The following is a 26907-nucleotide window of genomic DNA, read 5'->3' on the forward strand; positions in this document are numbered from 1 at the left end:
CATTGCAGGCCCAGTGCTGACGCTGTGAGGGTGCTTGTGTACCGTTTTGAAGCACGTAAAGTGTTCTTTTTTTCCAACTTCCATCCAGGGGGAAATCCTGGAATCTTACCCTACTTGGAGCTCCGTAGCCCTGGGTAGAAGGAGTGACTTTGCCCCCTTGGAGCTGAAACACCCATAATGTGTAAAATAGCTGCCTGGAAGGTTGCAAATGGCCCAGGGACATTGCAGGCCCAGCGCTGACACTGTGAGGGTGCTTGTGTAACATTTTGAAGCACGTAAAGTGTTCTTTTTTTTTCCACTTCCATCCAGGGGGAAAACCTGGAATCTTACCCTACTTGGAGCTCCGTAGCCCTGGGTAGAAGGAGTGACTTTGCCCCCTTGGAACTGAAACACCCATAATGTGTAAAATAGCTTCCTGGAAGGTTGCAAATGGGCCAGGGACATTGCAGGCCCAGTGCTGACACTGTGAGGGTGCTTGTGCACAGTTTTGAAGCACGTAAAGTGTTCTTTTTTCTCCACTTCCATCCAGGGGGAAAACCTGGAATCTTACCCTACTTGGTGCTCCGTAGCCCTGGGTAGAAGGAGTGACTTTGCCCCCTTGGAGCTGAAACACCCATAATGTGTAAAATAGCTGCCTGGAAGGTTGCAAATGGCCGAGGGACATTGCAGGCCCAGTGCTGACACTGTGAGGGTGCTTGTGTACAGTTTTGAAGCACGTAAAGTGTTCTTTTTTCTCCACTTCCATCCAGGGGGAAAACCTGGAATCTTACCCAACTTGGAGCTCCGTAGCCCTGGGTAGAAGGAGTGACTTTGCCCCCTTGGAGCCTAATGTCGAAAACAGCTGCCTGGAGGTTGCAAATGGCCAGGGACATTGCAGGCCCAGTGCTGACACTGTGAGGGTGCTTGTGTACAGTTTTGAAGCACGTAAAGTGTTCTTTTTTTTCCACTTCCATCCAGGGGGAAAACCTGGAATCTAACCCTACTTGGAGCTCCGTAGCCCTGTGTAGAAGGAGTGACTTTGCCCCCTTGAAGCTGAAACACTCATAATGTGTAAAATAGCTGCCTGGAAGGTTGCAAATGGCCCAGGGACATTGCAGGCCCAGTGCTGACACGGTGGGGGTGCTTGTGTACAGTTTTGAAGCACGTAAAGTGTTCTTTTTTCTCCACTTCCATCCAGGGGGAAAACCTGGAATCTTACCATACTTGGAGCTCCGTAGCCCTGGGTAGAAGGAGTGACTTTGCCCCCTTGGAGCTGAAACACTCATAATGAGTAAAATAGCAGCCTGGAAGGTTGCAAATGGGCCAGGGACATTGCAGGCTCACTGCTGGCACTGTGAGGGTGCTTGTGTACAGTTTAAAAGCACGTAAAGTGTTCTTTTTTCTCCACTTCCATCCAGGGGGAAAACCTGGAATCTTACCTTACTTGGAGCTCCGTAGCCCTGGGTAGAAGTAGTGACTTTGCCCCCTTGGAGCCTAATGTCGAAAACAGCTGCCTGGAGGTTGCAAATGGGCCAGGGACATTGCAGGCCCAGTGCTTGCACTGTGAGGGTGCTTATGTGCGGTTTTAAAGCACGTAAAGTGTTCTTTTTTTTCCCCACTTCCATCCAGGGGAAAAACCTGGAATCTTACCCTACTTGGAGCTCCGTAGCCCTGGGTAGAAGGAGTGACTTTTCCCCCTTGGAGCCTAATGTCGAAAACAGCTGCCTGGAGCTTGCAAATGGGCCAGGGACATTGCAGGCCCAGTGCTGGCACTGTGAGGGTGCTTGTGTACGGTTTTGAAGCACGTAAAATGTTCTTTTTTTTCCACTTCCATCCAGGGGGAAAACCTGGAATCTTACCCTACTTGGAGCTCCGTAGCCCTGGGTAGAAGGAGTGACTTTGCCCCCTTGGAGCCTAATGTCGAAAACAGCTGCCTGGAGCTTGCAAATGGGCCAGGGACATTGCAGGCCCAGTGCTGGCACTGTGAGGGTGCTTGTGTACGGTTTTGAAGCACGTAAAGTGTTCTTTTTTTTCCACTTCCATCCAGGGGGAAAACCTGGAATCTTACCCTACTTGGAGCTCCGTAGCCCTGGGTAGAAGGAGTGACTTTGCCCCCTTGGAGCCTAATGTCGAAAACAGCAGGCTGGAGGTTGCAAATGGGCCAGGGACATTGCAGGCCCAGTGCTGGCACTGTGAGGGTGCTTGTGTACGGTTTTGAAGCACGTAAAATGTTCTTTTTTTTTCCCCACTTCCATCCAGGGGGAAAACCTTGAATCTTACCCTACTTGGAGCTCCGCAGCCCTGGGTAGAAGGAGTGACTTTGCCCCCTTGGAGCTGAAAAAGGAAACATGTACACATATTCTCGACTATTAAGCCCCCACAGAGTGGGGGCTTACAAAAGCGTGTGAGGAACAAAAAGTCGAGTTATCCCGGCCGGCTGGCACTCCGGCCATCTGGTCGGCCACGTGTGCAACCAGATGGCTCAGCGTGATGTGCGACCAGATGGCCGGAGTGCCAGCCGGCCGGGATAACTCGACTTTTTGTTCTTTACCCGCATTTGTAAGCCCCCACCCTGTGGGGGCTTAATAGTCGAAAATACGGGAAGGTGTAAAGAAATTGGGTATGGGCCTGGAGAGCAGCCCAACCCGGCAGGGAAAATGTAATAAAATGGTGTCGTATACACACAGCTCTGTTATGATCCAGTGGGCGGCCCTCAGAAGGGCCTTTAGGTTGTTTTTTTGTGCGTTCTCGGCGAGTGGTGTTTAACCGCCAAATCCGTAGAGAGTACGTCCCTGGCGCTTCAGGGCGTACACCACATCCATGGCGGTGACGGTCTTTCTCTTGGCGTGCTCGGTATAGGTGACGGCGTCCCGGATGACGTTCTCCAGGAAAACCTTCAGCACACCGCGGGTCTCCTCGTAGATGAGGCCGGAGATGCGCTTGACACCGCCGCGGCGAGCCAGGCGGCGAATGGCGGGCTTGGTGATGCCCTGGATGTTGTCGCGGAGCACCTTCCTGTGCCTCTTGGCACCGCCTTTGCCGAGCCCCTTTCCTCCTTTGCCGCGTCCAGACATGCTCTCTTCTCGGTCGAAGCAGAAATACGAGCAGCAGCCCGAGAACGGCTGCTTATATGGAGCAGCTGCGGACCGGCGAGGGAGCCTCTGACGTGTGAGGCCGAGAGGCGGGAGAGCCGCTGTCCGGCCCGCCCTCTGCAGAGAGCGGGCCCCGAGCGGCCGCTGCCGTTTGAAAAAGCGCGGGCTCCCAGCGCCCCTTTGTCCTGGGCTCGCCTGCGGGCGGGCGGGCTCCGCAGCTTCTGCTCTTCCCTCCTCACACGCCACCGGCGTTCAGGCCACGCAAACGGAACGGTGCAAAGCACCCCAGCCCCTCGCTGGTTGTTCCGGCCTGAAGCAACCCTAACCCGGGGTCCCCCTCCGACCGCTCTCAAATGTCTCAATGGGGCCAGCGCACCGAAGCCCTCCCCGGCGCCACCGCGCTGCGTGCGTGCAGCCACAACATGCACACGTTCACACCCCGCGCCCGGTAGCGGCGTGCCCGCAAACTGAAAAATATATATGTATAAACATGAATAAAAAGTATGGACCGCAAGGTAGCCTTAGCGGCTGTGTTAACATTATTCACGTGCATCGCCGGAGGGTCGGACACGCCGCCCGGTGAGGCGAAGGTGCGAGCGCTGAATTTAAAGAAGCCGGCAAAAGTGAGACTTAGAAGGGATAAGCTCTTTGATGGAATCTGTGTGCGGCCCTGAAAAGAGCCCTTGTGTTTATAATGTATTTATACGGTGGTTCGTAAGGGAGGCTGCGGCGCTTCACTTGCTTGCTTTGCCCCCAGCCTTGTGGCTCTCGGTTTTCTTGGGCAGCAGCACGGCCTGGATGTTTGGCAGGACGCCTCCCTGGGCGATGGTGACTCTGCCCAGCAGCTTGTTGAGCTCCTCGTCGTTGCGGATGGCGAGCTGGAGGTGCCTGGGGATGATGCGGGTCTTCTTGTTGTCCCGGGCCGCGTTGCCGGCCAGCTCGAGGATCTCGGCCGTCAGGTACTCCAGGACTGCAGCCAGATAGACGGGGGCACCGGCGCCGACCCGCTCGGCGTAGCTTCCCTTTCGGAGCAGCCTGTGCACACGGCCCACAGGGAACTGCAGTCCGGCTCTGGAAGAGCGTGTCTTGGCCTTAGCGCGGGCCTTGCCTCCTTGCTTTCCGCGTCCAGACATGGCGAGCAGCTGCTGTAGGTTCTCGGGCTAAGAAGACAGAGAGACTATCCCTGCGTGCTCCGGACCCCGGTCATATAAAGACTTCGGGTCGTCTCTGATTGGTTGCCCGCTAAGCTCTGAGGCCCACATTGGAGGAAGGAATAACCTACTCCACCAATCAGAATTACAGAAGTGAAAGGCGCGTATTAAGATGAGGACGGAGGGGGTGCCGGTTGTGCCTACCAATGGGAACGGAGAATGGAACAAGCAGCTGCTTTACACGCCCAGCCTATAAGTACAGCAGCCCGGGCGCAGCTTCCGCATTTCTCCTGATTGCACAGCGAGCGCCTGCCCAGTGTCGATCATGCCTGAACCAGCCAAGTCCGCGCCGGCTCCCAAGAAGGGCTCCAAGAAAGCGCTGTCCAAGCCGCCCAAGAAGGACGGCAAGAAGCGCAAGAGGACCAGGAAGGAGAGCTACGCTATCTACATTTACAAAGTGATGAAGCAGGTGCACCCCGACACCGGCATCTCCTCCAAGGCCATGGGCATCATGAACTCCTTCGTCAACGACATCTTTGAGCGCATCGCCGGGGAGGCTTCCCGCCTGGCTCACTACAACCAGCGGCGCACCATCACCTCCCGGGAGATCCAGACCGCCGTGCGCCTGCTGCTCCCCGGAGAGCTGGCCAAGCACGCCGTGTCCGAGGGCACCAAGGCCGTCACCAAGTACACTAGCGCCAAGTAAGGCTTCGAGGCACATCTCCAATTAACACAAGGGCTCTTTTAAGGGCCAACACTTTTTCCTCTAAGAGCTGCTGTGCGGATATTATCGGTGAAGAGGTACCCTTAGCGTGTCTTATGAATGAAGCGTAGTGTGGTGCGCATTAGGTCCCGCTCTGACGGGGCCTGCAGCAGAGCGAGGGACGGTAGAGCAGAGCGCCCTTCCTAATAAAACGTCTATGTGAACAGGCTTTGTTGGGGATAAAGTGTCACTAAGCGCTGTAATGTAATAGCGTTTGACCCGCACGGACGGTCCCGCTATTGCTTTCCACGTTAGGGGAGAAGTGTGTAAAGTTTGCACGGGGCACGTTCCGTTCGTACTTAAAAACCAAGGGAGACGAGAGCGGCTACAAGTCGCCCCCGAGCAGGCGCTCCCTCTGCTGAAGCCGGACAAGATTACCGGGGGTTTAAAAGTAGCACAGACACCACACAGCCCCGGCTTGCGAGGTGCCGGTCGCTGCACAACCCGTCTGCCAAACAAAGCACTTTATCATATGAAAAGGAGGCGCTCTGCTTTCCGAGTGCCGGTATGAGTTAATGAGTACCGGTGCCTACCAACACCTTCCTTTCGCCCCCGCCTCCCCCCGTGTACAACACACGGATATGAACAGCTCCTACGTGACAAGGTGGTGGCTCTTAGAAGAGCCCTTGTGGTATATGTGGTGTCGGTTAGGGTCGGTCCTTAGGCCCTCTCGCCGCGGATACGACGGGCCAGCTGAATGTCCTTGGGCATGATGGTGACCCTCTTGGCGTGGATGGCGCACAAGTTGGTGTCCTCAAAGAGCCCGACCAGGTAGGCCTCGCTGGCCTCCTGCAGGGCCATGACGGCCGAGCTCTGGAAGCGCAGGTCGGTCTTGAAGTCCTGCGCGATCTCCCGCACCAGGCGCTGGAAGGGCAGCTTGCGGATGAGCAGCTCGGTGGACTTCTGGTAGCGGCGGATCTCGCGGAGAGCCACGGTCCCGGGCCTGTAGCGGTGAGGCTTCTTGACTCCTCCGGTGGCAGGCGCGCTCTTGCGGGCAGCCTTGGTGGCCAGCTGCTTGCGAGGCGCCTTCCCTCCGGTGGACTTGCGGGCGGTCTGCTTGGTGCGGGCCATGGCGAAGACGGAGCTTTCTCTGCGCGGCGTGCGAGAAGGAATGGGGCCTGCCTCGCACAGAGGCCTATTTATGCCCTGGGAGACGGAGGGCTGCTCTGATTGGTTGAAACCACGGGCCCAAGTTTGGAAATAGCAAGGATTGGTTACTCACTGAAGAGGCGGCTCGTGGCTGTCTGTAGCCAATGAAATGTGGTCAAAATGGAAAGCAGCCCCCCGATTGGTTGATGTACCCCGAGCCGAAAAAGCCCGCGTTTTGGGCAGGTCTTCTCCCCCTTGCCCCCCCGGCTAGCTGCCGCCCCACCAGTCACCCCCTCCCCGTCTCGGTCACCTGCGGGGGACAAGCCCACGGTGTTATAGCCCCTTTGGTCACCCTGGCACACGCCGTTACCTCCTACGGATTTAAGGCGCACACTCGTCTGCTTCAAGCAGACACTATTCCCAGTCCGCCTCGGACATAGTGTTTGCGGCTAAGCACACACGTAATCACCCGAATGTGTCATCCACCGAGGTCTAGTACCTCCCACACGTATAGTTAGCCTTAAAACTATCAAGGAGTTATAATAACCTCCGTGCGAGCATCCGCCCAAGATCACACGCGGCGCTCGAGCGCGGAGAGGCGCGCCGGGATTTCACGGTGCCGTTTATGGCTGGGGAGCGGGGCACGGCGTGCGCGGGGCTGGGGGGTGAACAGGCTCTCTTCTAGACCGGGTGGGTGGCTCTTAAAAGAGCCCTTGTGTTCGCAGTGTCTGGCAGGAGCCCTTACTTCTTCTTGGGCGCTGCCTTTTTGGGCTTGGCTGCTTTGGGTTTGGCCGCCTTGGGTTTCACCACCTTGGCGGGGCTTTTCTTGGCTGCCTTGGGCTTGGCCGCCTTTGCTTTCGCGGGACTCTTGGCAGCCTTCTTGGCCGGGGCAGCTTTGGGCTTCTTGGGGCTCTTGGCCGCCGCCGGCTTCTTGGCCTTCTTCGGGCTCTTCTTCACCCCCGCGGGGGCCTTCTTGGGCTTCTTGGCGGCCGGGGCGGCTTTCTTGGCCGCTGGTTTCTTGGCCGCTGGTTTCTTGGCCGCCTTCTTGCCCTCCAGCTGCTTCTTGTTCACCTTGAAGGAGCCGGAGGCGCCGGTGCCCTTCAGCTGGGCCAGGGCGCCCTTGCTGACCAGGCCCTTGAGGGCGGCCTTGACGCGGCTCTTGTTCTTGTCCACATCGTAGCCGTCGGCGCTCAGCACCTTCTTCAGCGCCGCCAGGGAGACCCCCTTCCTCTCGGCAGAGGCGGTGACCGCTTTCAGGATGAGCTCGGCGACGCTGGGTCCCGCGGGCTTCTTGGCCTTAGACGGCCCCGCCGCCTTCTTCGCCTTCTTCTTGGGGGCTACTTCAGCGGGAGGGGCCGCGGCAGCTGGAGCGGTTTCAGCCATGGTACAGAGAGTCGAGGCGCTAGCACAGATGAGAAATGTCCCTCCCGCCGGAGCTCCGCGCATATATAGGGAGGAGCCACCTCCTGATTGGTCCCCAGGAGGGGAGGCTGTTCGCGGCACACTCGGCTCTCTGCTCCGAGCTGGCTTTTGTGTTTCCTCTCATCAGATTATCTATGTTTTAAAACAGTAAACGTTAGAACTGGGCTTTCATTTATACATCAAAAGAAGCCCAACTTCATCCCTTTCCTATGCGTGCTCTCCTCTCGTTTCAGCGCGCTGCCACCGGCTTTTAGTCAGCTGGTAGACTCCACACTCCTCCGATGGCTGATGCCTTTGTGTCAGAAAACTTTGTCCACGAGCCCATTTTCACCTACACAGTCTTAACGTTTGTGGTCAGAAAAGATAGCATATCAATCGTAGCGTGCTTCTGTACCGAATGACTCGTGGGGCACCACAATGGGGTTCTTGGCACCCGTGAAACAACGTTTTATAAACTGCAGAAATAACACAAGCCTTCGTGTGCCCAGCGAGAGGGGAAACAGGAGCCAGGAGGATAGAAACGGGCCAAACTCACTGAATGCACACCGCTGATACAGTGAAGGTGCCTGCCTACCTTATTTAACCATGTAAACTATTATTTTGTTCACCTGCATACAAGGGAGAAAACCTGGAATCTTACCCGACTTGGAGCTCCGTAGCCCTGGGTAGAAGGAGTGATGTTGCCCCCTCGGAGCTGAAACACACATAATGTGTAAAATAGCTGCCTGGAGGTTACAAATGAGCCCAGGGACATTGCAGGCCCAGTACTGACATTGTGAGGGTGCTTGTGTACCTTTTGGAATCATGTAAAGTGTTGTTTTTTTTCCACTTCCATCCAGGGGGAAAACCTGGAATCTTACACTACTTGGAGCTCCGTAGCCCTGGGTAGAAGGAGTGACTTTGCCCCCTTGGAGCTGAAACACCCATAATGTGTAAAATAGCTGCCTGGAAGGTTGCAAATGGCCCAGGGACATTGCAGGCCCAGTGCTGACACTGTGAGGGTGCTTGTGTACAGTTTTGAAGGACGTAAAGTGTTCTTTTTTCTCCACTTCCATCCAGGGGGAAAACCTGGAATCTTACCCTACTTGGAGCTCCGTAGCCCTGGGTAGAAGGAGTGACTTTGCCCCCTTGGAGCCTAATGTCGAAAACAGCTGCCTGGAGGTTGCAAATGGGCCAGGGACACTGCAGGCCCAGTGCTGACACTGTGAGGGTGCTTGTGTACCTCTTTGAAGCACGTAAAGTGTTCTTTTTTTCCCACTTCCATCCAGGGGGAAAACCTGGAATCTTACCCTGCTTGGAGCTCCGCAGCCCTGGGTAGAAGGAGTGACTTTGCCCCCTTGGAGCTGAAACTCTCATAATGTGTAAAATAGCAGCCTGGAAGGTCGCAAATGGGCCAGCGACATTGCAGGCTCAGTGCTGGCACTGTGAGGGTGCTTGTGTGCGGTTTTAAAGCACGTAAAGTGTTCTTTTTTTTTTCCACTTCCATTCAAGGGGAAAACCTGGAATCTAACCCTACTTGGAGCTCCGTAGCCCTGGGTAGAAGGAGTGACTTTGCCCCCTTGGAGCTGAAACACTCATAATGTGTAAAATAGCAGCCTGGAAGGTTGCAAATGGGCCAGGGACATTGCAGGCTCACTGCTGGCACTGTGAGGGTGCTTGTGTACAGTTTAAAAGCACGTAAAGTGTTCTTTTTTCTCCACTTCCATCCAGGGGGAAAACCTGGAATCTTACCCTACTTGGAGCTCCGTAGCCCTGGGTAGAAGTAGTGACTTTGCCCCCTTGGAGCCTAATGTCGAAAACAGCTGCCTGGAGGTTGCAAATGGGCCAGGGACATTGCAGGCCCAGTGCTGACACTGTGAGGGTGCTTGTGTACCTCTTTGAAGCACGTAAAGTGTTCTTTTTTTTCCACTTCCATCCAGGGGGAAAACCTGGAATCTTACCCTACTTGGAGCTCCGTAGCCCTGGGTAGAAGTAGTGACTTTGCCCCCTTGGAGCCTAATGTCGAAAACAGCTGCCTGGAGGTTGCAAATGGGCCAGGGACATTGCAGGCCCAGTGCTTGCACTGTGAGGGTGCTTGTGTGCGGTTTTAAAGCACGTAAAGTGTTCTTTTTTTTTTTCCACTTCCATCCAGGGGGAAAACCTGGAATCTTACCCTACTTGGAGCTCCGTAGCCCTGGGTAGAAGGAGTGACTTTTCCCCCTTGGAGCCTAATGTCGAAAACAGCTGCCTGGAGGTTGCAAATGGGCCAGGGACATTGCAGGCCCAGTGCTGACACTGTGAGGGTGCTTGTGTACAGTTTTGAAGCACGTAAAGTGTTCTTTTATTTTTCCACTTCCATCCAGGGGTAAAACCTGGAATCTTACCCTACTTGGAGCACCGCAGCCCTGGGTAGAAGGAGTGACTTTGCCCCCTTGGAGCTGAAACACTCATAATGTGTAAATTAGCTGCCTGGAAGGTTACAAATGGACCAGGGACATTGCAGGCCCAGTGCTGACACTGTGAGGGTGCTTGTGTACAGTTTTGAAGCACGTAACAAGTTCTTTTTTCTCCACTTCCATCCAGGGGGAAAACCTGGAATCTAACCCTACTTGGAGCTCCGTAGCCCTGGGTAGAAGGAGTGACCTTGCCCCCTTGGAGCTGAAACACTCATAATGTGTAAAATAGCTGCCTGGAAGGTTGCAAATGGCCCAGGGACATTGCAGGCCCAGTGCTGACACTGTGAGGGTGCTTGTGTACAGTTTTGAAGCACGTAACATGTTCTTTTTTTTCCACTTCCATCAAGGGGGAAAACCTGGAATCTTACCCTACTTGGAGCTCCGCAGCCCTGGGTAGAAGGAGTGACTTTTCCCCCTTGGAGCTGAAACACCCATAATGTGTAAAATAGCTGCCTGGAAGGTTGCAAATGGCCCAGGGACATTGCAGGCCCAGTGCTGACACTGTGATGGTGCTTGTGTACAGTTTTGAAGCACGAAAAATGATATTTTTTTCCACTTCCATCTAGGGGGAAAACCTGGAATCTTACCCTACTTGGAGCTCCGTAGCCCTGGGTAGAAGGAGTGACTTTTCCCCCTTGGAGCCTAATGTCGAAAACAGCTGCCTGGAGGTTGCAAATGGGCCAGGGACATTGCAGGCCCAGTGCTTGCACTGTGAGGGTGCTTGTGTGCGGTTTTAAAGCACGTAAAGTGTTCTTTTTTTTTCCCACTTCCATCCAGGGGGAAAACCTGGAATCTTACCCTACTTGGATCTCCGTAGCCCTGGGTAGAAGGAGTGACTTTGCCCCCTTGGAGCCTAATGTCGAAAACAGCTGCCTGGAGGTTGCAAATGGGCCAGGGACATTGCAGGCCCAGTGCTGACACTGTGAGGGTGCTTGTGTACAGTTTTGAAGCACGTAAAGTGTTCTTTTTTTTCCACTTCCATCCAGGGGGAAAACCTGGAATCTAACCCTACTTGGAGCTCCGTAGCCCTGGGTAGAAGGAGTGACTTTGCCCCCTTGGAGCTGAAACACCCATAATGTGTAAAATAGCAGCCTGGAAGGTTGCAAATGGGCCAGGGACATTGCAGGCTCACTGCTGGCACTGTGAGGGTGCTTGTGTACAGTTTAAAAGCACGTAAAGTGTTCTTTTTTCTCCACTTCCATCCAGGGGGAAAACCTGGAATCTTACCCTACTTGGAGCTCCGTAGCCCTGGGTAGAAGGAGTGACTTTGCCCCCTTGGAGCTGAAACACTCATAATGTGTAAAATAGCAGCCTGGAAGGTTGCAAATGGGCAAGGGACATTGCAGGCTCAGTGCTGGCACTGTGAGGGTGCTAGTGTACAGTTTTGAAGCACGTAAAGTGTTCTTTTTTTTCCCACTTCCATCCAGGGGGAAAACCTGGAATCTTACCCTACTTGGAGCTCCGTAGCCCTGGGTAGAAGGAGTGACTTTGCCCCCTTGGAGCCTAATGTCGAAAACAGCTGCCTGGAGGTTGCAAATGGCCCAGGGACATTGCAGGCCCAGTGCTGACGCTGTGAGGGTGCTTGTGTACCGTTTTGAAGCACGTAAAGTGTTCTTTTTACTCCACTTCCATCCAGGGGGAAAACCTGGAATCTTACCCTACTTGGAGCTCCGTAGCCCTGGGTAGAAGGAGTGACTTTGCCCCCTTGGAGCCTAATGTCGAAAACAGCTGCCTGGAGGTTGCAAATGGGCCAGGGACATTGCAGGCCCAGTGCTGACGCTGTGAGGGTGCTTGTGTACCGTTTTGAAGCACGTAAAGTGTTCTTTTTACTCCACTTCCATCCAGGGGGAAAACCTGGAATCTTACCCTACTTGGAGCTCCGTAGCCCTGGGTAGAAGGAGTGACTTTGCCCCCTTGGAGCCTAATGTCGAAAACAGCTGCCTGGAGCTTGCAAATGGGCCAGGGACATTGCAGGCCCAGTGCTGACGCTGTGAGGGTGCTTGTGTAACATTTTGAAGCACGTAAAGTGTTCTTTTTTTTTCCACTTCCATCCAGGGGGAAAACCTGGAATATTACCCTACTTGGAGCTCCGTAGCCCTGGGTAGAAGGAGTGACTTTGCCCCCTTGGAGCTGAAACACCCATAATGTGTAAAATAGCTGCCTGGAAGGTAGCAAATGGCCCAGGGACATTGCAGGCCCAGTGCTGACACTGTGAGGGTGCTTGTGTACAGTTTTGAAGCACGTAAAGTGTTCTTTTTTCTCCACTTCCATCCAGGGGGAAAACTTGGAATCTTACCCTACTTGGAGCTCCGTAGCCCTGGGTAGAAGGAGTGACTTTGCCCCCTTGGAGCTGAAACACTCATAATGTGTAAAATAGCAGCCTGGAAGGTCGCAAATGGGCCAGGGACATTGCAGGCTCAGTGCTGGCACTGTGAGGGTGCTTGTGTGCGGTTTTAAAGCACGTAAAGTGTTCTTTTTTTCCCACTTCCATCCAGGGGGGAAACCTGGAATCTTACCCTACTTGGAGCTCCGTAGCCCTGGGTAGAAGGAGTGACTTTGTCCCCTTGGAGCTGAAACACTCATAATGTGTAAAATAGCAGCCTGGAAGGTTACAAATGGGCCAGGGACATTGCAGGCCCAGTGCTGACACTGTGAGGGTGCTTGTGTACAGTTTTGAAGCACGTAAAGTGTTCTTTTTTTTCCACTTCCATCCAGGGGGAAAACCTGGAATCTTACCCTACTTGGAGCTCCGTAGCCCTGGGTAGAAGGAGTGACTTTGCCCCCTTGGAGCCTAATGTCGAAAACAGCTGCCTGGAGGTTGCAAATGGGCCAGGGACATTGCAGGCCCAGTGCTGACGCTGTGAGGGTGCTTGTGTACAGTTTTGAAGCACGTAAAGTGTTCTTTTTTCTCCACTTCCATCCAGGGGGAAAACCTGGAATCTTACCCTACTTGGAGCTCCGTAGCCCTGGGTAGAAGGAGTGACTTTGCCCCCTTGGAGCTGAAACACCCATAATGTGTAAAATAGCTGCCTGGAAGGTAGCAAATGGCCCAGGGACATTGCAGGCCCAGTGCTGACACTGTGAGGGTGCTTGTGTACAGTTTTGAAGCACGTAAAGTGTTCTTTTTTCTCCACTTCCATCCAGGGGGAAAACCTGGAATCTTACCCTACTTGGAGCTCCGTAGCCCTGGGTAGAAGGAGTGACTTTGCCCCCTTGGAGCCTAATGTCGAAAACAGCTGCCTGGAGGTTGCAAATGGGCCAGGGACATTGCAGGCCCAGTGCTGACACTGTGAGGGTGCTTGTGTACCGTTTTGAAGCACGTAAAGTGTTCTTTTTTTTCCACTTCCATCCAGGGGGAAAACCTGGAATCTTACCCTACTTGGAGCTCCGTAGCCCTGGGTAGAAGGAGTGACTTTGCCTCCTTGGAGCCTAATGTCGAAAACAGCTGCCTGGAGGTTGCAAATGGGCCAGGGACATTGCAGGCTCACTGCTGGCACTGTGAGGGTGCTTGTGTACAGTTTAAAAGCACGTAAAGTGTTCTTTTTTCTCCACTTCCATCCAGGGGGAAAACCTGGAATCTTACCCTACTTGGAGCTCCGTAGCCCTGGGTAGAAGGAGTGACTTTGCCCCCTTGGAGCTGAAACACCCATAATGTGTAAAATAGCTGCCTGGAAGGTTGCAAATGGCCCAGGGACATTGCAGGCCCAGCGCTGACACTGTGAGGGTGCTTGTGTAACATTTTGAAGCACGTAAAGTGTTCTTTTTTTTTCCACTTCCATCCAGGGGGAAAACCTGGAATATTACCCTACTTGGAGCTCCGTAGCCCTGGGTAGAATGAGTGACTTTGCCCCCTTGGAGCCTAATGTCGAAAACAGCTGCCTGGAGGTTGCAAATGGGCCAGGGACATTGCAGGCCCAGTGCTGACGCTGTGAGGGTGCTTGTGTACCGTTTTGAAGCACGTAAAGTGTTCTTTTTTTTCCACTTCCATCCAGGGGGAAAACCTGGAATCTTACCCTACTTGGAGCTCCGCAGCCCTGGGTAGAAGGAGTGACTTTTCCCTCTTGGAGCTGAAACACCCATAATGTGTAAAATAGCTGCCTGGAAGGTTGCAAATGGCCCAGGGACATTGCAGGCCCAGTGCTGACACTGTGATGGTGCTTGTGTACAGTTTTGAAGCACGAAAAATGATCTTTTTTTCCACTTCCATCTAGGGGGAAAACCTGGAATCTTACCCTACTTGGAGCTCCGTAGCCCTGGGTAGAAGGAGTGACTTTTCCCCCTTGGAGCCTAATGTCGAAAACAGCTGCCTGGAGGTTGCAAATGGGCCAGGGACATTGCAGGCCCAGTGCTGACACTGTGAGGGTGCTTGTGTACCGTTTTGAAGCACGTAAAGTGTTCTTTTTTTTCCACTTCCATCCAGGGGGAAAAACTGGAATCTTACCCTACTTGGAGCTCCGTAGCCCTGGGTAGAAGGAGTGACTTTGCCCCCTTGGAGCTGAAACACTCATAATGTGTAAAATAGCTGCCTGGAAGGGTGCAAATGGCCCAGGGACATTGCAGGCCCAGTGATGACACTGTGAGGGTGCTTGTGTACAGTTTAAAAGCACGTAAAGTGTTCTTTTTTTTCCACTTCCATCCAGGGGGAAAAACTGGAATCTTACCCTACTTGGAGCTCCGTAGCCCTGGGTAGAAGGAGTGACTTTGTCCCCTTGGAGCTGAAACACTCATAATGTGTAAAATAGCAGCCTGGAAGGTTACAAATGGGCCAGGGACATTGCAGGCCCAGTGCTGACACTGTGAGGGTGCTTGTGTACAGTTTTGAAGCACGTAAAGTGTTATTTTTTTTCCACTTCCATCCAGGGGGAAAACCTGGAATCTTACCCTACTTGGAGCTCCGTAGCCCTGGGTAGAAGGAGTGACTTTGCCCCCTTGGAGCCTAATGTCGAAAACAGCTGCCTGGAGCTTGCAAATGGGCCAGGGACATTGCAGGCCCAGTGCTGACGCTGTGAGGGTGCTTGTGTACCGTTTTGAAGCACGTAAAGTGTTCTTTTTTTCCAACTTCCATCCAGGGGGAAATCCTGGAATCTTACCCTACTTGGAGCTCCGTAGCCCTGGGTAGAAGGAGTGACTTTGCCCCCTTGGAGCTGAAACACCCATAATGTGTAAAATAGCTGCCTGGAAGGTTGCAAATGGCCCAGGGACATTGCAGGCCCAGCGCTGACACTGTGAGGGTGCTTGTGTAACATTTTGAAGCACGTAAAGTGTTCTTTTTTTTTCCACTTCCATCCAGGGGGAAAACCTGGAATATTACCCTACTTGGAGCTCCGTAGCCCTGGGTAGAAGGAGTGACTTTGCCCCCTTGGAGCCTAATGTCGAAAACAGCTGCCTGGAGGTTGCAAATGGGCCAGGGACATTGCAGGCCCAGTGCTTGCACTGTGAGGGTGCTTGTGTGCGGTTTTAAAGCACGTAAAGTGTTCTTTTTTTTCCCCACTTCCATCCAGGGGGAAAACCTGGAATCTTACCCTACTTGGAGCTCCGTAGCCCTGGGTAGAAGGAGTGACTTTTCCCCCTTGGAGCCTAATGTCGAAAACAGCTGCCTGGAGCTTGCAAATGGGCCAGGGACATTGCAGGCCCAGTGCTGACACTGTGAGGGTGCTTGTGTACCGTTTTGAAGCACGTAAAGTGTTCTTTTTTTTCCACTTCCATCCAGGGGGAAAACCTGGAATCTTACCCTACTTGGAGCTCCGTAGCCCTGGGTAGAAGGAGTGACTTTTCCCTCTTGGAGCTGAAACACCCATAATGTGTAAAATAGCTGCCTGGAAGGTTGCAAATGGCCCAGGGACATTGCAGGCCCAGTGCTGACACTGTGATGGTGCTTGTGTACAGTTTTGAAGCACGAAAAATGATCTTTTTTTCCACTTCCATCTAGGGGGAAAACCTGGAATCTTACCCTACTTGGAGCTCCGTAGCCCTGGGTAGAAGGAGTGACTTTTCCCCCTTGGAGCCTAATGTCGAAAACAGCTGCCTGGAGGTTGCAAATGGGCCAGGGACATTGCAGGCCCAGTGCTGACACTGTGAGGGTGCTTGTGTACAGTTTTGAAGCACGTAAAGTGTTCTTTTTTCTCCACTTCCATCCAGGGGGAAAACCTGGAATCTTACCCTACTTGGAGCTCCGTAGCCCTGGGTAGAAGGAGTGACTTTGCCCCCTGGGAGCTGAAACACCCATAATGTGTAAAATAGCTGCCTGGAAGGTTGCAAATGGGCCAGGGACATTGCAGGCTCACTGCTGGCACTGTGAGGGTGCTTGTGTGCGGTTTTAAAGCACTTAGGCCCGTATTTATACTTTTTTTAGCGCCGCATTTGCGTCGTTTTTTGACGCAAAAACGGCGCAAACTTGCAAAATACCATTGTATTTTGTAGGTTTGCGCCGTTAGCCGTCAAAAAGCGGCGCAAATGCGGCGCTAAAAAAAGTATAAATACGGGCCTTAAAGTGTTCTTTTTTTTCCACTTCCATCCAGGGGCAAAACCTGGAATCTTACCCTACTTGGAGCTCCGTAGCCCTGGGTAGAAGGAGTGACTTTGCCCCCTTGGAGCTGAAACACCCATAATGTGTAAAATAGCTGCCTGGAAGGTAGCAAATGGCCCAGGGACATTGCAGGCCCAGTGCTGACACTGTGAGGGTGCTTGTGTACAGTTTTGAAGCACGTAACATGTTCTTTTTTTTCCACTTCCATCAAGGGGGAAAACCTGGAATCTTACCCTACTTGGAGCTCCGCAGCCCTGGGTAGAAGGAGTGACTTTTCCCCCTTGGAGCTGAAACACCCATAATGTGTAAAATAGCTGCCTGGAAGGTTGCAAATGGCCCAGGGACACTGCAGGCCCAGTGCTGACACTGTGATGGTGCTTGTGTACAGTTTTGAAGCACGAAAAATGATCTTTTTTTCCACTTCCATCTAGGGGGAAAACCTGGAATCTTACCCTACTTGGAGCTCCGTAGCCCTGGGTAGAAGGAGTGACTTTGCCCCCTTGGAGCCTAATGTCGAAAACAGCTGCCTGGAGGTTGCAAATGGGCCAGGGACATTGCAGGCCCAGTGCTGACACTGTGAGGGTGCTTGTGTACAGTTTTGAAGCACGTAAAGTGTTCTTTTTTTTCCACTTCCATCCAGGGGGAAAACCTGGAATCTAACCCTACTTGGAGCTCCGTAGCCCTGGGTAGAAGGAGTGACTTTGCCCCCTTGGAGCTGAAACACCCATAATGTGTAAAATAGCTGCCTGGAAGGTTGCAAATGGCCCAGGGACATTGCAGGCCCAGTGCTGACACTGTGATGGTGCTTGTGTACAGTTTTGAAGCACGTAAAGTGTTCTTTTTTTTCCACTTCCATCCAGGGGGAAAACCTGGAATCTAACCCTACTTGGAGCTCCGTAGCCCTGGGTAGAAGGAGTGACTTTGCCCCCTTGGAGCTGAAACACCCATAATGTGTAAAATAGCTGCCTGGAAGGTTGCAAATGGCCCAGGGACATTGCAGGCCCAGTGCTGACACTGTGATGGTGCTTGTGTACAGTTTTGAAGCACGAAAAATGATCTTTTTTTCCACTTCCATCTAGGGGGAAAACCTGGAATCTTACCCTACTTGGAGCTCCGTAGCCCTGGGTAGAAGGAGTGACTTTTCCCCCTTGGAGCCTAATGTCGAAAACAGCTGCCTGGAGGTTGCAAATGGGCCAGGGACATTGCAGGCCCAGTGCTGACACTGTGAGGGTGCTTGTGTACCGTTTTGAAGCACGTAAAGTGTTCTTTTTTTTCCACTTCCATCCAGGGGGAAAAACTGGAATCTTACCCTACTTGGAGCTCCGTAGCCCTGGGTAGAAGGAGTGACTTTGCCCCCTTGGAGCTGAAACACTCATAATGTGTAAAATAGCTGCCTGGAAGGGTGCAAATGGCCCAGGGACATTGCAGGCCCAGTGATGACACTGTGAGGGTGCTTGTGTACAGTTTAAAAGCACGTAAAGTGTTCTTTTTTTTCCACTTCCATCCAGGGGGAAAAACTGGAATCTTACCCTACTTGGAGCTCCGTAGCCCTGGGTAGAAGGAGTGACTTTGTCCCCTTGGAGCTGAAACACTCATAATGTGTAAAATAGCAGCCTGGAAGGTTACAAATGGGCCAGGGACATTGCAGGCCCAGTGCTGACACTGTGAGGGTGCTTGTGTACAGTTTTGAAGCACGTAAAGTGTTATTTTTTTTCCACTTCCATCCAGGGGGAAAACCTGGAATCTTACCCTACTTGGAGCTCCGTAGCCCTGGGTAGAAGGAGTGACTTTGCCCCCTTGGAGCCTAATGTCGAAAACAGCTGCCTGGAGCTTGCAAATGGGCCAGGGACATTGCAGGCCCAGTGCTGACGCTGTGAGGGTGCTTGTGTACCGTTTTGAAGCACGTAAAGTGTTCTTTTTTTCCAACTTCCATCCAGGGGGAAATCCTGGAATCTTACCCTACTTGGAGCTCCGTAGCCCTGGGTAGAAGGAGTGACTTTGCCCCCTTGGAGCTGAAACACCCATAATGTGTAAAATAGCTGCCTGGAAGGTTGCAAATGGCCCAGGGACATTGCAGGCCCAGCGCTGACACTGTGAGGGTGCTTGTGTAACATTTTGAAGCACGTAAAGTGTTCTTTTTTTTTCCACTTCCATCCAGGGGGAAAACCTGGAATCTTACCCTACTTGGAGCTCCGTAGCCCTGGGTAGAAGGAGTGACTTTGCCCCCTTGGAACTGAAACACCCATAATGTGTAAAATAGCTTCCTGGAAGGTTGCAAATGGGCCAGGGACATTGCAGGCCCAGTGCTGACACTGTGAGGGTGCTTGTGCACAGTTTTGAAGCACGTAAAGTGTTCTTTTTTCTCCACTTCCATCCAGGGGGAAAACCTGGAATCTTACCCTACTTGGTGCTCCGTAGCCCTGGGTAGAAGGAGTGACTTTGCCCCCTTGGAGCTGAAACACCCATAATGTGTAAAATAGCTGCCTGGAAGGTTGCAAATGGCCGAGGGACATTGCAGGCCCAGTGCTGACACTGTGAGGGTGCTTGTGTACAGTTTTGAAGCACGTAAAGTGTTCTTTTTTCTCCACTTCCATCCAGGGGGAAAACCTGGAATCTTACCCAACTTGGAGCTCCGTAGCCCTGGGTAGAAGGAGTGACTTTGCCCCCTTGGAGCCTAATGTCGAAAACAGCTGCCTGGAGGTTGCAAATGGCCAGGGACATTGCAGGCCCAGTGCTGACACTGTGAGGGTGCTTGTGTACAGTTTTGAAGCACGTAAAGTGTTCTTTTTTTTCCACTTCCATCCAGGGGGAAAACCTGGAATCTAACCCTACTTGGAGCTCCGTAGCCCTGTGTAGAAGGAGTGACTTTGCCCCCTTGAAGCTGAAACACTCATAATGTGTAAAATAGCTGCCTGGAAGGTTGCAAATGGCCCAGGGACATTGCAGGCCCAGTGCTGACACGGTGGGGGTGCTTGTGTACAGTTTTGAAGCACGTAAAGTGTTCTTTTTTCTCCACTTCCATCCAGGGGGAAAACCTGGAATCTTACCATACTTGGAGCTCCGTAGCCCTGGGTAGAAGGAGTGACTTTGCCCCCTTGGAGCTGAAACACTCATAATGAGTAAAATAGCAGCCTGGAAGGTTGCAAATGGGCCAGGGACATTGCAGGCTCACTGCTGGCACTGTGAGGGTGCTTGTGTACAGTTTAAAAGCACGTAAAGTGTTCTTTTTTCTCCACTTCCATCCAGGGGGAAAACCTGGAATCTTACCTTACTTGGAGCTCCGTAGCCCTGGGTAGAAGTAGTGACTTTGCCCCCTTGGAGCCTAATGTCGAAAACAGCTGCCTGGAGGTTGCAAATGGGCCAGGGACATTGCAGGCCCAGTGCTTGCACTGTGAGGGTGCTTATGTGCGGTTTTAAAGCACGTAAAGTGTTCTTTTTTTTCCCCACTTCCATCCAGGGGAAAAACCTGGAATCTTACCCTACTTGGAGCTCCGTAGCCCTGGGTAGAAGGAGTGACTTTTCCCCCTTGGAGCCTAATGTCGAAAACAGCTGCCTGGAGCTTGCAAATGGGCCAGGGACATTGCAGGCCCAGTGCTGACACTGTGAGGGTGCTTGTGTACCGTTTTGAAGCACGTAAAGTGTTCTTTTTTTTCCACTTCCATCCAGGGGGAAAACCTGGAATCTTACACTACTTGGAGCTCCGTAGCCCTGGGTAGAAGGAGTGACTTTGCCCCCTTGGAGCTGAAACACCCATAATGTGTAAAATAGCTGCCTGGAAGGTAGCAAATGGCCCAGGGACATTGCAGGCCCAGTGCTGACACTGTGAGGGTGCTTGTGTACAGTTTTGAAGCACGTAAAGAGTTCTTTTTTCTCCACTTCCATCCAGGGGGAAAACCTGGAATCTTACCCTACTTGGAGCTCCGTAGCCCTGGGTAGAAGGAGTGACTTTGCCCCCTTGGAGCTGAAACACCCATAATGTGAAATATAGCTGCCTGGAAGGTTGCAAATGGGCCAGGGACATTGCAGGCCCAGTGCTGACGCTGTGAGGGTGCTTGTGTACCGTTTTAAAGCACGTAAAGTGTTCTTTTTTTTCCCACTTCCATCCAGGGGGAAAACCTGGAATCTTACCCTACTTGGAGCTCCGTAGCCCTGGGTAGAAGGAGTGACTTTGCCCCCTTGGAGCCTAATGTCGAAAACCGCTGCCTGGAGGTTGCAAATGGGCCAGGGACATTGCAGGCCCAGTGCTGACACTGTGAGGGTGCTTGTGTACCGTTTTGAATCATGTAAAGTGTTCTTTTATTTTTCACTTCCATCCCGGGGTTAAACCTGGAATCTTACCCTACTTGGAGCTCCGTAGCCCCGGGTAGAAGGAGTGACTTTGCCCCCTTGGAGCTGAAACACTCATAATGTGTAAAATAGCTGCCTGGAAGGTTGCAAATGGCCCAGGGACATTGCAGGCCCAGTGCTGACACTGTGAGGGTGCTTGTGTACAGTTTTGAAGCACGTAAAGTGTTCTTTTTTCTCCACTTCCATCCAGGGGGAAAACCTGGAATCTTACCCTACTTGGAGCTCCGTAGCCCTGGGTAGAAGGAGTGACTTTGCCCCCTTGGAGCTGAAACACTCATAATGTGTAAAATAGCAGCCTGGAAGGTCGCAAATGGGACAGGGACATTGCAGGCTCAGTGCTGGCACTGTGAAGGTGCTTGTGTGCGGTTTTAAAGCACGTAAAGTGTTCTTTTTTTTCCCACTTCCATCCAGGGGGAAAACCTGGAATCTTACCCTACTTGGAGCTCCGTAGCCCTGGGTAGAAGGAGTGACTTTGCCCCCTTGGAACTGAAACACCCATAATGTGTAAAATAGCTTCCTGGAAGGTTGCAAATGGGCCAGGGACATTGCAGGCCCAGTGCTGACACTGTGAGGGTGCTTGTGCACAGTTTTGAAGCACGTAAAGTGTTCTTTTTTCTCCACTTCCATCCAGGGGGAAAACCTGGAATCTTACCCTACTTGGTGCTCCGTAGCCCTGGGTAGAAGGAGTGACTTTGCCCCCTTGGAGCTGAAACACCCATAATGTGTAAAATAACAGCCTGGAAGGTTGCAAATGGGCCAGGGACATTGCAGGCTCACTGCTGGCACTGTGAGGGTGCTTGTGTGCGGTTTTAAAGCACGTAAAGTGTTCTTTTTTTCCCCACTTCCATCCAGTGGGAAAACCTGGAATCTTACCCTACTTGGAGCTCCGTAGCCCTGGGTAGAAGGAGTGACTTTGCCCCCTTGAAGCTGAAACACCCATAATGTGTAAAATAGCTCCCTGGAAGGTAGCAAATGGCCCAGGGACATTGCAGGCCCAGTGCTGACACTGTGTGGGTGCTTGTGTACAGTTTTGAAGCACGTAAAGTGTTCTTTTTTCTCCACTTCCATCCAGGGGGAAAACCTGGAATCTTACCCTACTTGGAGCTCCGTAGCCCTGGGTAGAAGGAGTGACTTTGCCCCCTTGGAGCCTAATGTCGAAAACAGCTGCCTGGAGGTTGCAAATGGGCCAGGGACATTGCAGGCCCAGTGCTGACACTGTGAGGGTGCTTGTGTACCGTTTTGAATCATGTAAAGTGTTCTTTTATTTTTCACTTCCATCCCGGGGTTAAACCTGGAATCTTACCCTACTTGGAGCTCCGTAGCCCTGGGTAGAAGGAGTGACTTTGCCCCCTTGGAGCTGAAACACTCATAATGTGTAAAATAGCTGCCTGGAAGGTTACAAATGGGCCCAGGGACACTGCAGGCCCAGTGCTGACACTGTGAGGGTGCTTGTGTACCTCTTTGAAGCACGTAAAGTGTTCTTTTTTTCCCACTTCCATCCAGGGGGAAAACCTGGAATCTTACCCGACTTGGAGCTCCGTAGCCCTGGGTAGAAGGAGTGACTTTACCCCCGTGGAGCTGAAACACTCATAATGTGTAAAACGAGGTTAAAAAAGGGCCAGGGACATTGTAGGCCCAGCGCTGACACTGTGAGGGTGCTTGTGTACCTCTTTGAAGCACGTAAAGTGTTCTCTTTTTTTCCACTTCCATCCAGGGGTAAAACCTGGAATCTTACCCTACTTGGAGCTCCGTAGCCCTGGGTAGAAGGAGTGACTTTGCCCCCTTGGAGCCTAATGTCGAAAACAGCTGCCTGGAGCTTGCAAATGGGCCAGGGACATTGCAGGCCCAGTGCTTGCACTGTGAGGGTGCTTGTGTGCGGTTTTAAAGCACGTAAAGTGTTCTTTTTTTTCCCACTTCCATCCAGGGGGAAAACCTGGAATCTTACCCTACTTGGAGCTCCGTAGCCCTGGGTAGAAGGAGTGACTTTGCCCCCTTGGAGCTGAAACACCCATAATGTGTAAAATAACAGCCTGGAAGGTTGCAAATGGGCCAGGGACATTGCAGGCTCACTGCTGGCACTGTGAGGGTGCTTGTGTACAGTTTAAAAGCACGTAAAGTGTTCTTTTTTCTCCACTTCCATCCAGGGGGAAAACCTGGAATCTTACCCTGCTTGGAGCTCCGTAGCCCTGGGTAGAAGGAGTGACTTTGCCCCCTTGGAGCTGAAACACCCATAATGTGTAAAATAGCAGCCTGGAAGGTTGCAAAAGGGCCAGGGACATTGCAGGCCCAGTGCTGGCACTGTGAGGGTGCTTGTGTGCGGTTTTAAAGCACGTAAAGTGTTCTTTTTTATCCCACTTCCATCCAGGGGGAAAACCTGGAATCTTACCCTACTTGGAGCTCCGTAGCCCTGGGTAGAAGGAGTGACTTTGCCCCCTTGGAGCTGAAACACCCATAATGTGTAAAATAGCTGCCTGGAAGGTTGCAAATGGCCCAGGGACATTGCAGGCCCAGCGCTGACACTGTGAGGGTGCTTGTGTAACATTTTGAAGCACGTAAAGTGTTCTTTTTTTTTCCACTTCCATCCAGGGGGAAAACCTGGAATATTACCCTACTTGGAGCTCCGTAGCCCTGGGTAGAAGGAGTGACTTTGCCCCCTTGGAGCCTAATGTCGAAAACAGCTGCCTGGAGGTTGCAAATGGGCCAGGGACATTGCAGGCCCAGTGCTGACGCTGTGAGGGTGCTTGTGTACCGTTTTGAAGCACGTAAAGTGTTCTTTTTACTCCACTTCCATCCAGGGGGAAAACCTGGAATCTTACCCTACTTGGAGCTCCGCAGCCCTGGGTAGAAGGAGTGACTTTTCCCCCTTGGAGCTGAAACACCCATAATGTGTAAAATAGCTGCCTGGAAGGTTGCAAATGGGCCAGGGACATTGCAGGCCCAGTGCTGGCACTGTGAGGGTGCTTGTGTGCTGTTTTAAAGCACGTAAAGTGTTCTTTTTTTTCCCCACTTCCATCCAGGGGGAAAACCTGGAATCTTACCCGACTTGGAGCTCCGTAGCCCTGGGTAGAAGGAGTGACTTTGCCCCCTTGGAGCTGAAACACTCATAATGTGTAAAATAGCAGCCTGGAAGGTTGCAAATGGGCCAGGGACATTGCAGGCTCACTGCTGGCACTGTGAGGGTGCTTGTGTACAGTTTAAAAGCACGTAAAGTGTTCTTTTTTCTCCACTTCCATCCAGGGGGAAAACCTGGAATCTTACCCTACTTGGAGCTCCGTAGCCCTGGGTAGAAGGAGTGACTTTGCCCCCTTGGAGCTGAAACACCCATAATGTGTAAAATAGCTGCCTGGAAGGTTGCAAATGGCCCAGGGACATTGCAGGCCCAGCGCTGACACTGTGAGGGTGCTTGTGTAACATTTTGAAGCACGTAAAGTGTTCTTTTTTTTTCCACTTCCATCCAGGGGGAAAACCTGGAATATTACCCTACTTGGAGCTCCGTAGCCCTGGGTAGAAGGAGTGACTTTGCCCCCTTGGAGCCTAATGTCGAAAACAGCTGCCTGGAGGTTGCAAATGGGCCAGGGACATTGCAGGCCCAGTGCTGACGCTGTGAGGGTGCTTGTGTACCGTTTTGAAGCACGTAAAGTGTTCTTTTTACTCCACTTCCATCCAGGGGGAAAACCTGGAATCTTACCCTACTTGGAGCTCCGCAGCCCTGGGTAGAAGGAGTGACTTTTCCCCCTTGGAGCTGAAACACCCATAATGTGTAAAATAGCTGCCTGGAAGGTTGCAAATGGCCCAGGGACATTGCAGGCCCAGTGCTGACACTGTGATGGTGCTTGTGTACAGTTTTGAAGCACGAAAAATGATCTTTTTTTCCACTTCCATCTAGGGGGAAAACCTGGAATCTTACCCTACTTGGAGCTCCGTAGCCCTGGGTAGAAGGAGTGACTTTTCCCCCTTGGAGCCTAATGTCGAAAACAGCTGCCTGGAGGTTGCAAATGGGCCAGGGACATTGCAGGCCCAGTGCTGACACTGTGAGGGTGCTTGTGTACCGTTTTGAAGCACGTAAAGTGTTCTTTTTTTTCCACTTCCATCCAGGGGGAAAAACTGGAATCTTACCCTACTTGGAGCTCCGTAGCCCTGGGTAGAAGGAGTGACTTTGCCCCCTTGGAGCTGAAACACTCATAATGTGTAAAATAGCTGCCTGGAAGGGTGCAAATGGCCCAGGGACATTGCAGGCCCAGTGATGACACTGTGAGGGTGCTTGTGTACAGTTTAAAAGCACGTAAAGTGTTCTTTTTTTTCCACTTCCATCCAGGGGGAAAAACTGGAATCTTACCCTACTTGGAGCTCCGTAGCCCTGGGTAGAAGGAGTGACTTTGTCCCCTTGGAGCTGAAACACTCATAATGTGTAAAATAGCAGCCTGGAAGGTTACAAATGGGCCAGGGACATTGCAGGCCCAGTGCTGACACTGTGAGGGTGCTTGTGTACAGTTTTGAAGCACGTAAAGTGTTATTTTTTTTCCACTTCCATCCAGGGGGAAAACCTGGAATCTTACCCTACTTGGAGCTCCGTAGCCCTGGGTAGAAGGAGTGACTTTGCCCCCTTGGAGCCTAATGTCGAAAACAGCTGCCTGGAGCTTGCAAATGGGCCAGGGACATTGCAGGCCCAGTGCTGACGCTGTGAGGGTGCTTGTGTACCGTTTTGAAGCACGTAAAGTGTTCTTTTTTTCCAACTTCCATCCAGGGGGAAATCCTGGAATCTTACCCTACTTGGAGCTCCGTAGCCCTGGGTAGAAGGAGTGACTTTGCCCCCTTGGAGCTGAAACACCCATAATGTGTAAAATAGCTGCCTGGAAGGTTGCAAATGGCCCAGGGACATTGCAGGCCCAGCGCTGACACTGTGAGGGTGCTTGTGTAACATTTTGAAGCATGTAAAGTGTTCTTTTTTTTTCCACTTCCATCCAGGGGGAAAACCTGGAATATTACCCTACTTGGAGCTCCGTAGCCCTGGGTAGAAGGAGTGACTTTGCCCCCTTGGAGCCTAATGTCGAAAACAGCTGCCTGGAGGTTGCAAATGGGCCAGGGACATTGCAGGCCCAGTGCTTGCACTGTGAGGGTGCTTGTGTGCGGTTTTAAAGCACGTAAAGTGTTCTTTTTTTTCCCCACTTCCATCCAGGGGGAAAACCTGGAATCTTACCCTACTTGGAGCTCCGTAGCCCTGGGTAGAAGGAGTGACTTTTCCCCCTTGGAGCCTAATGTCGAAAACAGCTGCCTGGAGCTTGCAAATGGGCCAGGGACATTGCAGGCCCAGTGCTGACACTGTGAGGGTGCTTGTGTACCGTTTTGAAGCACGTAAAGTGTTCTTTTTTTTCCACTTCCATCCAGGGGGAAAACCTGGAATCTTACCCTACTTGGAGCTCCGTAGCCCTGGGTAGAAGGAGTGACTTTTCCCTCTTGGAGCTGAAACACCCATAATGTGTAAAATAGCTGCCTGGAAGGTTGCAAATGGCCCAGGGACATTGCAGGCCCAGTGCTGACACTGTGATGGTGCTTGTGTACAGTTTTGAAGCACGAAAAATGATCTTTTTTTCCACTTCCATCTAGGGGGAAAACCTGGAATCTTACCCTACTTGGAGCTCCGTAGCCCTGGGTAGAAGGAGTGACTTTTCCCCCTTGGAGCCTAATGTCGAAAACAGCTGCCTGGAGGTTGCAAATGGGCCAGGGACATTGCAGGCCCAGTGCTGACACTGTGAGGGTGCTTGTGTACAGTTTTGAAGCACGTAAAGTGTTCTTTTTTCTCCACTTCCATCCAGGGGGAAAACCTGGAATCTTACCCTACTTGGAGCTCCGTAGCCCTGGGTAGAAGGAGTGACTTTGCCCCCTGGGAGCTGAAACACCCATAATGTGTAAAATAGCTGCCTGGAAGGTTGCAAATGGGCCAGGGACATTGCAGGCTCACTGCTGGCACTGTGAGGGTGCTTGTGTGCGGTTTTAAAGCACTTAAGGCCCGTATTTATACTTTTTTTAGCGCCGCATTTGCGTCGTTTTTTGACGCAAAAACGGCGCAAACTTGCAAAATACCATTGTATTTTGTAGGTTTGCG

The 26907-nt window shown here is 52.2% G+C and overlaps 5 protein-coding genes across 5 annotated transcripts; 1 reads left to right on the forward strand and 4 right to left on the reverse strand.

Annotated features, from left to right (window-relative positions):
* Positions 1–2685: 2685 nt before the first annotated feature.
* Positions 2686–3187, reverse strand: LOC138274937 (histone H4). The gene has a single exon (XM_069219058.1). It carries the CDS (start codon positions 3051–3053, stop codon positions 2742–2744), a length of 312 nt encoding a protein of 103 aa, XP_069075159.1. The 5' UTR covers positions 3054–3187; the 3' UTR covers positions 2686–2741.
* A 545-nt stretch (positions 3188–3732) lies between these two features.
* On the reverse strand, positions 3733–4370 carry LOC138274935 (histone H2A type 2-C). The gene has a single exon (XM_069219056.1). It carries the CDS (start codon positions 4202–4204, stop codon positions 3806–3808), a length of 399 nt encoding a protein of 132 aa, XP_069075157.1. The 5' UTR covers positions 4205–4370; the 3' UTR covers positions 3733–3805.
* A 136-nt stretch (positions 4371–4506) lies between these two features.
* LOC138274934 (histone H3) lies at positions 4507–6430 on the reverse strand. Its single transcript, XM_069219054.1, has one exon. The coding sequence runs from the start codon at positions 6054–6056 to the stop codon at positions 5646–5648; it is 411 nt and encodes a 136-aa protein (XP_069075155.1). The 5' UTR covers positions 6057–6430; the 3' UTR covers positions 4507–5645.
* On the forward strand, positions 4548–4979 carry LOC138274936 (histone H2B 1.2-like). The gene has a single exon (XM_069219057.1). It carries the CDS (start codon positions 4548–4550, stop codon positions 4926–4928), a length of 381 nt encoding a protein of 126 aa, XP_069075158.1. The 3' UTR covers positions 4929–4979.
* A 367-nt stretch (positions 6431–6797) lies between the features above and the next one.
* On the reverse strand, positions 6798–7706 carry LOC138274933 (histone H1-like). The gene has a single exon (XM_069219053.1). The coding sequence runs from the start codon at positions 7518–7520 to the stop codon at positions 6816–6818; it is 705 nt and encodes a 234-aa protein (XP_069075154.1). The 5' UTR covers positions 7521–7706; the 3' UTR covers positions 6798–6815.
* Between the last annotated feature and the right edge of the window lie 19201 nt (positions 7707–26907).

Source organism: Pleurodeles waltl, unplaced genomic scaffold (genome assembly GCF_031143425.1).
Source record: "Pleurodeles waltl isolate 20211129_DDA unplaced genomic scaffold, aPleWal1.hap1.20221129 scaffold_210, whole genome shotgun sequence".
Lineage (NCBI taxonomy): Eukaryota > Metazoa > Chordata > Amphibia > Caudata > Salamandridae > Pleurodeles > Pleurodeles waltl.

Bases quoted from the DNA above. Each gene is read 5' to 3' on its own strand.
- LOC138274937 (XM_069219058.1), bottom strand. From the start codon at position 3,053: ATGTCTGGACGCGGCAAAGGAGGAAAGGGGCTCGGCAAAGGCGGTGCC.
- LOC138274934 (XM_069219054.1), bottom strand. From the start codon at position 6,056: ATGGCCCGCACCAAGCAGACCGCCCGCAAGTCCACCGGAGGGAAGGCG.
- LOC138274936 (XM_069219057.1), top strand. From the start codon at position 4,548: ATGCCTGAACCAGCCAAGTCCGCGCCGGCTCCCAAGAAGGGCTCCAAG.
- LOC138274933 (XM_069219053.1), bottom strand. From the start codon at position 7,520: ATGCGCGGAGCTCCGGCGGGAGGGACATTTCTCATCTGTGCTAGCGCC.
- LOC138274935 (XM_069219056.1), bottom strand. From the start codon at position 4,204: ATGTCTGGACGCGGAAAGCAAGGAGGCAAGGCCCGCGCTAAGGCCAAG.